Source organism: Chenopodium quinoa, unplaced genomic scaffold, assembly GCF_001683475.1.
Source record: "Chenopodium quinoa cultivar QQ74 unplaced genomic scaffold, ASM168347v1, whole genome shotgun sequence".
In the NCBI taxonomy this organism is placed as follows: domain Eukaryota; kingdom Viridiplantae; phylum Streptophyta; class Magnoliopsida; order Caryophyllales; family Amaranthaceae; genus Chenopodium; species Chenopodium quinoa.
In genome coordinates, this window is record NW_018744704.1 from 1684180 (window position 1) to 1699776 (window position 15597).

General features: G+C 37.8%; 1 protein-coding gene across 2 annotated transcripts; it reads right to left on the reverse strand.

Moving 5' to 3' along the window:
• Nucleotides 1-438: 438 nt before the first annotated feature.
• Nucleotides 439-7743, reverse strand: LOC110702886 (NADH dehydrogenase [ubiquinone] 1 beta subcomplex subunit 10-B-like). 2 transcript variants are annotated; one of them, XM_021880636.1, is made up of 3 exons: nucleotides 7313-7741; nucleotides 7160-7219; nucleotides 439-697 (listed from the first exon to the last, which is right to left on the reverse strand). In XM_021880636.1, exons 1-2 carry the CDS (start codon nucleotides 7599-7601, stop codon nucleotides 7188-7190), a joined length of 321 nt encoding a protein of 106 aa, XP_021736328.1. In that variant the 5' UTR covers nucleotides 7602-7741; the 3' UTR covers nucleotides 439-697; nucleotides 7160-7187. The 2 variants fall into 2 exon arrangements, with proteins under 2 accessions (XP_021736328.1, XP_021736329.1); XM_021880637.1 differs by lacking the exon at nucleotides 439-697 and adding an exon at nucleotides 1101-1119 and having other exon boundaries at nucleotides 7313-7743.
• Between the last annotated feature and the right edge of the window lie 7854 nt (nucleotides 7744-15597).

Sequence of the window (15597 nt, forward strand, 5' to 3'; positions counted from 1 at the left end):
ATATGTTCATGCATGTTCTTTCACTATCATGCTTCATCACATACCAACTTATTCTTTCTCTTTCATGATTTTTTCAGGAAGAATCAACCACTGAGGTACTACAAGGTCATCCTTTTCTGCACTTATTGTATCACATGAAGACTAGGAACTAAAAATCGAAACAATAGACTGTCAATTCTTTGTTTTCATTTTTTTTTTTACCCTTTCTATTTTCACCTCCTTCAAATTGGGGTTCAATGTGATCAGAAACTTGCAATGAGCAAGATAGAATAAAGTTCACAGTTCTTGCCTGAATTAGTTGATTATGACAATATCTGGTTTTTCTTAAGATAGCTTTCAGAAAATTTGTGATAAAGCAATATTAACATCACTGAAACTTTAAACCAATTTGATTCGCATGCCTAAGATTAAGAGATGCAGCTAATTACATGAAAGAGAGAAATCGAAGTCTCCGACTCTGCAGAGTAAGCAATATAAAGCATGATAACATACAGCAAGGCGATCCAATATAGCTCAAAGCCAGGTAACACAACAATTTATTCCAAAAGTAAAATCCATCAAGATCTACACAACTTTTAAAGAGTGAGAACAAGATGAAATAAACTACACAGCAAATGTCATGGCACAATTTCAACAGGCCAGCAGTATAATACCAATACATTCTTTACTCCACCAGCATTGTACCAGGTTTAGTGATCTGCAAACAAAATACAGATATCTTTTAAGATACTAATTCCAACATGTAACAATATGTGATCTCTATAGCAGATATTATGGTTCTAACAACAAAATGTTTGTAAGATTAAGCACACGTTAAACAGCAAACTATTTCCTAAATTATTTATAAACCTCTGCATCAAGGAATAGCTTACGATTTCTGGGTTCTACATTACTAACACGATGAGGGGTACTTGAATGAGGAAACCCCTAAGAGCATGATAGACATTAAAAAAAATTGAAAAAATTAAAATAATAACACAATCAGAACCTAGACAAAACAAGGTTAGCAGAACAGCAGATGGTAAAAGTAAGCAAGCTGGAAAAAGAACACAAACTCACATACACGTGCATATGCGCTGCTATATATATATCCTTTAGTCACATCAAACCTTAATGTTTCTGTAAACAAAATAAATAAAATAAAAATAAAAATTAGTTTCGTTCCTAAATGATAAGCTACATTTGATTTGGAGTCACTCACTCATTCTCAAGGAATCTAGCAAAATTACCATAATATCCTTCAATAGATTAATCTTTAACATTTCACATCCCCGCCTTACATCTATAGTTTTCCTTGGGAATTTTACAGGTTATGTTACTTCGACTCTTCATTTTGTCATTCGAAAACACTCAAGACTGAACACTCTGACAAAGTGACAAGGATAATCCTTGCTCAATATGTAAATATAAAACGAAAAGAAGAACATGTGCAATATGTTCTCAACTACTCACAAAGGGACTTCAAATAATCATTTCAATCATATAAAAAAGTATGCCTAAAATGTGTGCAAATGTATTTGTATGCAAAATGTCTTTTAAAAACTGGAATGTTTAACATTCATGCCCTGCCTCTGTACCCATGTCTGATTTTAGGACAGTTTTCATTTGCCTTAAAATTATCAACCTTGATGTATTAGATACTTGGATATATACCCATGTATGAGTAACATAGCTTACAACAGTATCACTATGGGTGTTTGACTTACTAAGCTAATAGTAATTGGGTCTATTCTTTTGTGACGAAATTAAAAATTAAAATTATGGCCTATAATTATGGACAGAGGCAATTCCTCCAGTGTGGAGTAAGGATTCTAATCCAGCTGGCCATTAAAATGAAAAGCAGGTGGACCTTGAACAGCAACAGAACCAAGGCAGTAAAATTGCATATGTGTCTTCCTATTACTCCACCCAAATTAGTATTACCCTCTCTCTCTCTCTCTCTCTCTCTCTCTCTCTCTCTCTCTCTCTCTCTCTCTCTCTCTCTCTCTCTCTCTCTCTCTCTCCTCTCTCTCTCTCTCTCTCTCTCTCTCTCTCTCTCTCTCTCTCTCTCTCTCTCTCTCTCTCTCTCTCTCTCTCTCTCTCCTCTCTCTCTCTCTCTCTCTCTCTCTCTCTCTCTCTCTCTCTCTCTCTCTCTCTCTCTCTCTCTCTCTCTCTCTCTCTCTCTCTCTCTCTCTCTCTCTCTCTCTCTCTCTCTCTCTCTCTCTCTCTCTCTCTCTCTCTCTCTCTCTCTCTCTCTCTCTCTCTCTCTCTCTCTCTCTCTCTCTCTCTCTCTCTCTCTCTCTCTCTCTCTCTCTCTCTCTCTCTCTCTCTCTCTCTCTCTCTCTCTCTCTCTCTCTCTCTCTCTCTCTCTCTCTCTCTCTCTCTCTCTCTCTCTCTCTCTCTCTCTCTCTCTCTCTCTCTCTCTCTCTCTCTCTCTCTCTCTCTCTCTCTTCTCTCTCCTCTCTCTCTCTCTCTCTCTCTCTCTCTCTCTCTCTCTCTCTCTCTCTCTCTCTCTCTCTCTCTCTCTCTCTCTCTCTCTCTCTCTCTCTCTCTCTCTCTCTCTCTCTCTCTCTCTCTCTCTCTCTCTCTCTCTCTCTCTCTCTCTCTCACACACACACACACACACACAAACACATTCTATTAAAATGGCCCACTATCTTATATCATATATACTACCTTCTCATCTTCTGTATACAAAGTATCAAATGATATAACCTGAGCATCTTGTTTCACATATATTCATACAATAAATAAAAATTAATAACACAAAAACTTATTACCTAAAATTATGTGCCAATGACAAGTGTTTAAAGTAATGCGGGATGGAGGAAGTATTGTTTGGATCTTACTCCAGTAAAAACTCAGAGATTAATAACATGTCAATGAAACTTTTGTTCACTCAAAACTGTTCTATTGTTTCATGTCAATGACCATGTTCTGTGTAATTAATCTATTTAATACTTCATATAATATAATGAATCCATCTTCTGCCTCCCTCCATATTCTATTTTCATTTGACTAAAGAACAAACAGGAAAGATAAAAAAAACAATCTACTAATCCACCAACTTCCTGTGTTGCTCTCTCTTCTATTTTGCTTGACCAAAAACCCAAGGAAATGAATGTAAATCCCTTTGACGTAGTATGTTGTTTAGTCATGTGTTTCACAAAACACAAAGGTCACAAAATATTACAATTTATCTTCCTTGCTTAGCTACCCACCACCGTCTCTCCTAGTTTCCTCCTCCCCTTACCATCTTTTTGCTCTCTTCCTTGTTCAACCATTTGCTTCCCTCACCACCGGCGCCACACAGCCTTTAATTGATTGTTTTCCTCACCACCAATCCTATTCGACCATTAATTTGACCACCTTCAATCTTGTGGTCAATTTTGTTTTTGTCGTTCTTTTTTGGGTATAGTGCACGTAGTTTTTGGTGGCTACCGTGTTGGCGTTTGCATTTTCTTGGTGTTTGGGCAGGTAGTTTTGTGGTATTTGGGTTGATTTTTGTGGGTGTTGGATATTTCTGGTTGGTGGGTGGGTTTCATGGTGAGTAACTGACAGTGGTAGTGGGACCGGCAGTAGGACAATGGTGGTTGTGGTGGTAGTCGGATTGTTGGTATTGGTGGTGGTCAAGTTGTGGGTGGTGGTCGTGGTCAGGTTGTGGTGGTGCCTGTTGCAGTATAAGAGGTTTGAAGGAAGGGAATGGAAAAACCTTTTGGGGGGGGGGGGGGGTGGATGGGCAATGAGGGTAGAGGAGACTAGGGGAATGGAGAGGGTAAAGAAAATGATTAAATTGTCTTAACAAAGAGCAACAAAGGAAAGAGCCCTTTTGATTCCCTTAGCCTTTCTTGAAGACCCCAAAGGCCCAAACCAAATGCACCCTAATTTATTTCTACTTGAGAAAGAATGAAAGAATAATGAGAAGCGGGAAAAAAAAAGACACCACATGCTTGCCAAAAGTCGAACTTATGAATTCCACACATATTTATATTCGGATTTGAGGACTCCACAAAATAAATTTACACCCATATTTATATTCGGATTAGCCAACATAACCACACAAAATCATAATCCGAAGTATATCATGCCAAGTTGGTGCAACAATATTCTAAGAAAAGCTAGCCAATGGTTCAGTGCTAATAACCTATGATGTTCAGAAAAGCTAGCCGAAGGTTCAGTGATAATAACCTATGATGTTCAGACAATGACCAAGGCCTACTGTACATGTTTGTGTGATGAACTGATTTTCTGGGTTTATAATTCTAATTTAATAGTGCAAGTAAATAAAGATTAAAACTTGGATTTTGATTGATGATGGACAAAAGGTTACAAAAGGATAGGTTAATAGCTTAAGGCTATCAATCTTCAATAGTGAGTTTAGCTCACAACTCTCCAAAAATGGCTTTAGGCCATGACTCTCTAAGGTTTCCCTCAATACAAATTTCTGCCTGCCTTTGCCTTTCTCTCCTCTATCTATTTATACTAAAGCTAAAGACTCTAACCTAATAATACTAAACTTCCCAAAGTGCCCCTCCTAAAGTTAATTTATTACATGAAATGACCTGGATTTGGACACAACATACGCCCAAAACTAGGGTGAAGGGGTTGGCAAGCAATGGCCATGATTGAAAAATCAGATTAATCTTCTTTCCACTATTGCATAATAAATTTTTTTAAACTAGTCTTTTACATGCATACCTGACGGAGAAGCACACTTGTGAGTGATATTTGAAATATCTTAAGAAAACATACAAAAGACGCTTATATTTTAAATACTTCTAAGCAATCCAGCACTTCTGAAGAATTCAAGTAACAAAGCAACTAAAAAAACAGATTTTTTAGAACTAGGACACATATTTGAAAGCCAAATTTGGAGCCAATAATTGACAGGAAGATTGAAGATAAAATTGGGGCAACATATTCTTTGAGTGAGACAATCCTAATGGAGGTATCTATAAATTAAGGCCTGGTCAAATGAATGGCCTTCAGCAGAAAAAGATAGGAAGGAGTATTTAGAAAATAATGTTATGGTACTATAGAACCACAAACAAGAAGCGTAGGGAGGAAGAGAAGAAAAGAAGGGTGAGGGTAATCACAGTCAAAATTACGGGTAGGTTAGATAGTGAAAAGCATTGTTTTTAACAGGTATTATTCATCTCTGTTATTATTCAACTCTTTAAAACATTGATAAATTCATATAAAAAACTATCATCTATTCTTAAATTTATATGTAAGCATGTCCATGTCTTAACTTAAGATACAAATTAATATTGTCCTCGTAACTTAAAAAAAAATTGGAAATTTTCAAGCCAATATCATGCCTCCATGCCAGTGCCGTTCCAAGTAACATCAGTGCTAAACGGCTAATTAATTCAATATTAAAATAAAGATGCAAAATTTGCAAAATTCCTCAAAGAAACATGTGGCTGACAATAGCAAATACGTCAGTTCACCCAATACATGATACATATCTACTCTTCATCTATGTCCATATTAAAATTACAAGCCATATCTACTTTTCTTCTATGATCATGAATCAAAATAGATGCCATTCTAAAGACTGGAAGATTTTCAAAGCAAAACTGAGACAGTTCACCTCACTTCGCACACTGCACAAGAGTGTACAAAAATCACTCAATAATTTTGGTTTCTGTGCAGTTTTTTTATCGAATCACTAATTACCAATGCAGGATTCAGAATATGCTATGCCATATAATGCAAACTCTCTAATCATAACTTCCAAAGAAACCCGAATCAATGAATACCAAAATTCCATTAGGTACATGCCTTAAATCAAATTATAAAGTCAAATTCAACTAATCCCCCAAATGCCCAAAAGAATTGAGCAAAAAGACGTTGCTTATCACCATCTGTATTGTGATTCGCTATTATATTACTTCATCTTATAGTCCTCCACTAATTCTCAACACATTCCAAACATTTATCCTCATCCACACCTAACACATCCAAGACCTCAAATGAATAAGAATACTTCAGTTTGATCCTTTAAAAAAATTAGAAAACCATATAAAAGCTTTGGCATTGGTGTCAAATATTTCTCACCAGCCTAACGCTTAGGTTTAGACATTAAAGGAACCTTGCAAGACCTGAGCACTCAGATACAATCTTATGAGCCACCATGTAAACATTCAACAAGAACTGGAGAGCTCGTGCTTCACCAAACTTCAATTTAAAACTTTTATATAAAAATTCGAGAAACATAAAACTAAGTCACCTTAGGCTAAACTCACAAATTACCCTTGAAATTCAAATGGGAAGATTGCGAAAGTATTTCAAACCCACGGAACTTTATCATATGAACACAACCATACCCTTCAATCAATTCATTAAGCAGCAGTGGTGCAATAGGTGTAATATTTGTTCAGGGAAAACTCGACCACAATAACTTTGACTTGGCAATAGAGGATTAGAGAGATACATAGCTTCCAGGAGCACAGTGCATTGTTCTTTATTCTCTCCACACCACCATTGAGCAACACATTTTCATATTCAACGAATTAATATTCAGAGGGCACTATTTGTCTATAGTAGTGTCCCATAAGTCACCACCCTGTTACCTCGCCAGACGACAATTTCTAAAGCAAACATATCAGCCTTAGTTTCAACAGATTCAACCATTCTTCAATCAACTAAATCGAAGGCACAAAATTTAAATGCTGTGGGCAATATGAATCTCTTCAAAAAGACTAGTCTTTACAGCAAAACTCATGGAAAAATAATCTTAATTCCATCTAAGATATGCAAAAGCTACTCAACCTAAGTCACTTGAAAGGTATGAATTCAATAAACTAATCATGCGCACTTGCCATGTCTTCCAAATTCAAAGCTAACTACTGACGCAACCCATAATTAGGACACATTGAATAAGAGAAATGCATCAATGGATATATCTAAAAGTTCTAATCCTCTTTCTATCCTATTCCCAACTACAAACATCAACACCAGCAAAATCAAGTTACAGAAAAACCAGCATGTAGTACAATGATCCAAATCATCCAATACAAGAACAACCGCCACGAATACGAAAACAACCCATCAAATAAACAACTCCATTTGTTTTAAACAAGTTATTAATTTTGCATATAAATACCCAATTTCAATTTAGAATACCTAAAAGTGAATCCCATATAACCTAAACAAAAGGGGTTAGAATTATTACCTCAAAATAATGCAAGAACAAGTCAAAATCATTCAGCCTCAACAGATTCCACTTTAGGACCTGATTCAAAACAAAACCAATTTCAAAATAAATCTAACATATACACAAAAATGAATCAATTGAATGAATGAAAATTAGCAGAAGAATAGAAACCATGGAGGGAGTGAGGGCGATGATCCTTGTTCCAGCCGACGCCGCGGGTGGCCTCAAGATATTGATTGACAAGGTGACGACACTTTTGAAGGTGGTTAACACCCTCAATCCGGTAACACCACCTGAGTTTATCCCGAAGAATCTTGGCAGTTTCAATGTCGATCCATTTCTCACGAACCAAATGCTCGCGCATTTCGAGCATTGCAACAGGGTCTTTGTATGGGTTTGCTGGATCGAAGTCATCTGGTGGGGATTCATCGAACTCTACCTTGAAGCTCTTCCTACCCATTTTTCTCTCTTTCTCTCTCTTCTTGTTGCTTTGAGTTGCTGTGATTTGTGAAGGGGTGTGTAGAACTGGAACAAATGATATGAATGGAAATGGGAATGTGGGAATGGAGTTGATTTTGTTTTTGGTAAAGCCCGGCAAGGGATTTGTTTTTGGTAAAGCCCGGCAAGGGATTTGTTTTTATAGAGGCCCAATCAGTCCTATCACGTTATCACGAGTAGAGCGGATAAAAGCTTATATGACACGACAATACGATACGAACTGTACATGAAAAAGTTGATTAGTGTTAAGGGTTTTCAATACGTTTAATTATTTAGGTCGACAAGAATAGTTTTGTCTTGTTATTGATTGGGATAGGGAAAAGCAGTTGAATTTCTGCTTGAATCCCTTGGTAGTTTCACCTCTTTCACTTTGCTGCTTTTTTCTATCTTTTCGCCCTTGCCCCCCGCCTAAGCTGCCTTACTCAGGCCCCTTTTGTATAGGAAAATATTCTGCAATTCTGCATTGTGAAATGTTTTGCTGAAATTCTTGCATCTTTTGCACAAATGTAATGCAAGCTTAAGTGATTGTGACGATGTGCTCCCAATTTTCATAGGAGATGACAGGCTGACGAAGATGCATTTATAGTGTACATATAATGTTGCTACACATTTTACCTTCAAATTATAAATGTTAAACAACATTGTAGTAAGAATTTACACCGAGATAGTTTAAAAGGGGTTCAACATTAAATAAATGTGGTCACTAATTATTCAAGAATCAAATTGGATTGTTTGATTGCTTGAATGATTCATGTTGATTGGTTGTTTAATTGATTGAGATTCATCACCAAGTCTAAAATATAATTAACGTATAGTGAAAGAGATTACGAACCAAAACTCTTGGAACATATACACCTTGAGAATGAACATATGGGGGGTTATGGGGTTTTATATTTAACCAAAGCTTCTACAGGGGGTACAGGACGATATACTTTCCTTTTTATTATACGCAGGAGATCTATGGGTTGTTAAGACTAACACATTGGTTGAGACTAACACATTGGTTATAAATATTATACAAGTTGTAGGTTTTGTTTCAGGGTTTTTTATGTGTCCTGCGGGAGAGTTACAACACCTAGACTGACCTCCGGCTGTCTGTACCTGCAAAAAACCGAAACTCCCATGGGAGTTCCGCCTCCGACGATCAAGTTAGAACGTGAGTAAGGAGTATATTGTGGAATGTAAATGTGTTTTCCGGCTACCTGAGGCAACCTCGAAATCTGAGTGTTTCACTCTCTGATTTGAGGATTGGAGGAGTATTCATCATGAATCCAATGTGAATTCGATGTGAACGAATCTTTCTCTCTAAAATTTTTGTGATCCTCTGCAACTGATGCAAATAATTTGTATTTATAGAGATTTGGGAGAGGAGCTTGATGGGCTTAAGGACACGTGTCGCTTTAGCATAGACCCATCTGTCAGGGGTATTTTTACCCCTAAACATTAGCCCCTCGGAAGGAGTAATCTCTCTTGCAAGAGGGATTGCTGCTTTTGAAAACGAGACTCCTTGAGCCTCTTTGGTCGGCATCGGTCTAGTTCAATGAAAGAGGGATTTGGTTAACTTGGAAAATTTTGATACCTTGATCGGTATGATATTTTCAAAGTAAATCAAATCATAATAATGATTGCCACTGAACTAGACTGATGTCGACCCTTATTGCTTTTAGCCCCGCTGACAGCCCTAGACCAGGCGTACTGTCGACCCTCGAGCAGGGGGGTAAGCGCTCAATGTTATCTGGCCATTGGCCTCTTTGATCGATAGAACAATGTACCACCCGAAAGGGAGATGTTCTCTTCGACGATTGCAGCCAAATGCAAGTCGCCGGTTGTCTGCCTTTTTGGATAGACGGTTTAAAATAGTTGGGCAAATTATGCGCTTGCTCCTGCAGGGCTTTTCCTTGAAAGCCGGCTACTTTTGGGGCTTCAAGATTTTAGACGCCATTTGTATTACCTTTGCGTAATAGACGTTTGTATCTTGAATTCCACGGATCATTCAACTGGCGTTGAGTTATGATCGCTAGAACAATGTGCCACCCAGAAGGGAGATGTTCTCTTCGACGATTGAAGCCAAATTCAAGTCGTCGGATGTCTGCCTTTTTGGATAGACGGTTAATTTTAAAAATCTAAGTATTACTTAGATGGGTGCCCGGATGCGTATTACGCAAGGGACTTTTAATGATCGGATGGGTATCCGGCTGTGCTTTGCATAATTGAAAACGTCGGCCCAAATGTATGTTTCATACAGGGGAATTGGACACAATAGATAGAAAACACCGTCTGCTTTTTAATAGCAACCGGCTACCCGGCTGTGCATTGCACAGACGGGACTTTGCTGTTTTACAATTTATGTAAAACGGTTGGGTACCCGACTGCACATTGCACAGACGGGACTATTTCCATTATAATTTATGTAAAACAGATGGTGCCCAACTGCACATTGCACAGACGGGACTATTTCCATTATAATTTATGTAAAACAGATGGGTGCCCGACTGCACATTGCACAGACGGGACTATTTCCATTATAATTTATGTAAAACAGATGGTTGCCCGGCCGGGACATTGCAAATTATAATGGAAATAAAGCATTTAGCTTACACCTACTCAGAAGGCGATTTTGAAAATCAAATAATAAGGATGGTACCTTCTGATGGAGGATTTTCGTCAATATGCTGGAAGATATTGAGATGCCTCTTGCTGATTTATGATACCGAGCCCCTGAGGGCGTTAGACGACCATGGGACGCCGAGCAACTGAGCTCAAGAAACATTTTTGATCTCAGATGATACAGACAGGTTTCCACGCCAGCTGCTCCCTAGGTACCCAGGCGGCACCCTGAAGCTTTGCTTGATGACACCCCAGACGGAAGTCACTCAGCTGCTTGCTAGGTACCCAGGCGGCACCCTGAAGCCTTGCTTGATGATACCCCAGACGGAAGTCATCCAGCTGCTTGCTAGGTACCCAGGCGGCACCTTGAAGCTTTGCTTGATGACACCCCAGACGGAAGTCACTCAGCCGCTTGCTAGGTACCCAGGCGGCACCCTGAAGCTTTGCTTGATGACACCCCAGACGGCTGATTCAGCCGGCAAGGCCCTAACCCAATTTTGCTCGGCTTCAGCCCATAGACATACAGCCGGCTTTTATGGGAGCAAGACAAGTGCCACTCATCCGGTCGGTGCATGACTCGGGTGTATATATATACAGCCGGTACTCATTTTTTTTTTTTTTTTTTGTAATAATGATTTGATAAATCATTATTTTAATCTTAATAACAAATCATAATAATGATATAGTAGTACATGATTTGATGCCGCATTACATTAATAATAAAAAATTATGAAAGTGATATACTTAAATCATAATAAACAATTATGATAATGATTTACTTAAATCATGGCAGCAGGTTAACGATTTTTTTGGTGTCGTATTCATGTAGCTGCTAGCATGCGTTCGAAGTGAAGAGGCATCTGCTTATTCTTGGTTTCACTCATGTAGGCACAGCCGTTTTACGGTATAATCCCCACAGACGGCGCCAAATGTTTCGGGGTTTTTTATGTGTCCTGCGGGAGAGTTACAACACCTAGACTGACCTCCGGCTGTCTGTACCTGCAAAACAACGAAACTCCCATGGGAGTTCCGCCTCCGACGATCAAGTTAGAACGTGAGTAAGGAGTATATTACGGAATGTAAATGTGTTTTTCGGCTGCCTGAAGCAACCTCGAAATCTGAGTGTTTCACTCTCTGATTTGAGGATTGGAGGAGTATTCATCATGAATCCAATGTGAATTCGATGTGAACGAATCTCTCTCTCTAAAATTTTTGTGATCCTCTACAACTGATGCAAATGATTTGTATTTATAGAGATTTGGGAGAGGAGCTTGATGGGCTTAAGGACACGTGTCGCTTTAGCATAGACCCATTTGCCAGGGGTATTTTTACCCCTAAACATGTTTGATTTCGTTTGAATTTGATTTTGATTTTAATGTCGTTTGGTTTGACTATTGGACTTTGACTTTTCTTTGAAAGGTTTTGAAAATAATTTTCATTGTGAATCTTTGAGAAATGCATTAGTCGTTACGGTGGCGGTAATGTCTTAATTATTTCCTATTTCGTATTTTAAAATGATAAAAAAGTATTTCAAAGGGGGGAATTTCTACGGTGTTACAACTGCAAGTCCGCAAACTCAATCTCCTCCCCCGCTAAACACCATAAATGCAAGGGGATAGCGGTTTTCTGGGTTGGGGAAGGGGAGGGTTGTGGTTTTCGAGGCTAGGGATGGGGAGGGTGGTGGTTTCCGAGGCTAGTGAAGGGGAGGGTGGCTGTTTTTGAGGCTAGGGAAGAGAAGGGTGATGGTTTTCGTGGCGGGGGAAGGAGAGGGTAATGGTTTTTGAGGGGGCGATTTTGGGGGGGGGAGGGGGTGGGTTTCGAGGTGGAAAAAAAGGAGCAGTTTAGTTTTGGTGGTAGGGCGGGGGGAGGGGTGGAATTTCATGTAGTGGTGGGCCGGATAGAGTAAGGAGGTTGCCGGAGGTGGAGCATTGGTGGTGTTGGAGGGGTGGAGAGAGAAAAGGAAAAAAATTAAATATTTTTAAAAACAAATCATAGAGCAACACATACATGTCATGAGAAACCAGTTTACCAAGTTATATTTGGTTTTAACTTATTTAAAATTTAGACCGCCAAAGGTTGTAATATTAAGAAATAAAATAAAATAAAATAAAATTATCTTGTTTAATTTCAACTGCTCAAAGGTTGTATTATTTATAGCAATTTCCTCCCCCCAAAAAAAATCTAAAATCTAATACTGTATAATAAGATATGTTTCCTTTTTTTTTAATCAATCTATTCTTTTTTTTTTTTTTTTTTTTTTTTTTTTACCAAACTCAAGTTCTTTTTTATCTACTTTATTCAACTTATTTTTTTACCAATATCTACTAATGCATAATAACTTCACTTCATGAATGTACATCCATAAATTATGTATGTTATATATAGAATGTCTTACACATAATTTATTTTTTTAGTTAATTTTTAACACTTGATATATAAAACAACCTCTTTTTATGACAATTCGAGATTCATAATTTCAATGTTAATAAGGTGATTACTTTTACATAATTAAGGTTATTTTTTACTCTGTACATTTTCTAGCGTTCCAGTCAACTCACATTTTAATTTGAGTTATGCTAACAATACATTACAAATATTGAAATTCACCAGTAAGTTGCAAACAACACTTTTTAAATCCAAAGTGCGATATAGACATCTACTACCCTAATCATATAAAGTTTTGAGGTAAAGAAGGAGACAAATCTATCTATAGCAACCAGATTCCATCAAATAGAAATTCACTTTGGGGCACATAAGCACATCTACAAATCAACTTGAAAATAATTGTATAGTACCTTTAACAAACAAGATTACAAGTTCATATCCAAAGGGAAGTGCTAATTTTCAATTAATAGGAGTTTGGATATTAAAAACCCAAAACTTGATATGTCTTTCATGGATACAACTGAAGTAGAGCATAGAAGGTGCTTAATTACTTAGCTTTATCCCGAGCCTTGGGCTTTCATCCAAGCTTTTTATTCTTGGGGGTAAATTGCATACATAGTCTTAAGCCTTTTTTGAGTTCTTTACCTTCGATGAGAGGCCAATAAGCTTCTCAAGTTCTCAATCTCTCAATGGCTGACCAGAAATTCCAATATGTCAACATACTCCTTCAGCAATAAGACACCAAGCCACTGAGCAACAACGATCATAGATGAGGTGGACCGACGTAGACATCTTCTTGTTCATCATGTTAGTTAAATTAAAGCAAGAATCATACCATTATTATCAATTTCAAAGAGTTTCTCCACTATCTTGGAGTAACCTATACCGTACCACTAGTTTGTCATAAAAAGTAGTTTCAGTTGAGTATTATAAAGTTATACCACTAGCAACTTACAACCTAGACTTGGGGAGCTCTCAGCTAGGTCTTGAAACAAAGATTTGCTTTGTCAGCATAGATATTAAAATCTCGATTTTAATTTTAAAATCATATGATCTATTTTACGATTCATATATGTCCATACGATTCGATTTACAACTCTACTCGATTTTACACATTTTTCTTAACTAGTGCAACCTTATAAGTTTAAAATATGCCTACGAAGTTATTTATAAATATATATTGTCAATTATGGTTGCTTAGTGGGTAAACAACTATTTTCTAGTTAGCTTATGGGTTTTTAACTTATAATTTAAATATATTAATCAAATTTGGATATGACGTCTTGATTATGCATTCCGTAAAATCTTATGATTCTAAGATTTGATATTACGATTCGATTATAAAAGCCCCTTTTAATCTTAATAACCTTGTTTGTTAGTATATGATGACCTCATCATCGAGCGCTCGATTCGACTAACCTTAATGAAAACCAAGTGAATATATTAAATTTTACAAACCCATACCCTAGTGATACCGCCTACGTAAAGTCTAGGGAAAATTAGATATATGTTTATTAATAGGCAAATATAAAGTTAAGTTAGATTATTATTCTCTATGCAAAGGGCAAGAACAATAAATAAAAACCATAACCAAACCAATTAAGTAATAAATTATAGCTACAATATCATAACAACATCACTGTGACAACAATTGATATTATCAAGATCTACATGTAAGTCTATAACAACATCACCAACATGAAAATAATATAGACAATAAAACCAAGAATAAAAAATGACCAAATATATATGAAGTGTAAGGAATAACCTTTGGTTAGAAAGATATTTTAACCTTCATTCTCGATGATTTGAGGATTAGTCTCCAATAATGTAAAATTCAAATCATCTACAAGATCATCTATTACTCCAACTTTTAGATGTTACTAAAATCTCCGTGTTTCGGGGTTTTTTGATGTCCTGGAGGAGAATTACAAATTCAGGACTGACTTCCGGACGCCTGTACCTGCAAAATAACGGAGACTCCTGTTGATGGGAGCTCCGCCTCCAACGGTCAAGTTAGAACGTGTTTGAGGAGTTAAATGCGGAAAGTAAAGAGTCTCCCTTGGGTTTCAAGAGAGGATCTGCAATGTATGATTGCTCAGTTTGGGATGTCAGGTAACTGACAAGTTCTCTACTTTGAGAGTGAGAGTAGGTGAGAGCGCCTATCAGATATGATATGAAGCTCTCTGAATGTGTTTAGAATTTTCTGAATAGGTGTTCCCTTGGGGGAAACACCTTATTTATAGTCTAGGAGACTGTGCCCAATACTAGGTTTCTGGGAAACCTAGGACTGATTGGGCTTGCCTGGGAAGTTGGGCCCTTTGCAGGTTGCGTTTCCTGACAGGTCTTTCTGTCTTCCACGTGTCGTGGCCTGATAGGTCTACTTTGGACCTCTTACGAGGTGACACGTGGCAGACTCTGATTGGTCCACGTGGAGGACACATGGCAACACATGATTGGTCCACGTGGCGGGGAAAAATTCCCAAATCATTTGCCCCTCACAGGGGTGACGTAGCGTGCCACGTGGCGCCTGTGACAGGTGTCACCTTTTCGATTGGGTAACGGTTTTTTTTTTTTTTAATTTTTTTTTTTATTTTTTTTTTTTTTTTTACCCTGACCTTTGGAATTCACCCCCCTATAAATAGGGGATGTCCAAATCATTTGCAATAATTACCATAATTTTCAGACAAACAAAAACAGGACGCCTGCTCTGCCTTTAAGACATCCGGCTGATTTGAAAGAACGACTGTTTTCAGGACCACTCGACCTTCAGGCCGACTGTTTTTGTAACCTTTTTCAGACGCTCCCAGATTTTAACAGGTAACCGCCTGTTTCCTTGCACTTTTTCCTTGTACTTTCTGCTTTTCTATTATATTTTTTCGAAAATGGTAGCCCCAAAGCACCCGGCACGGCCTAGGTTAGTGATCAGCCGGTCACCGGGGACGGCTGAATCTAGAACTAGGAGT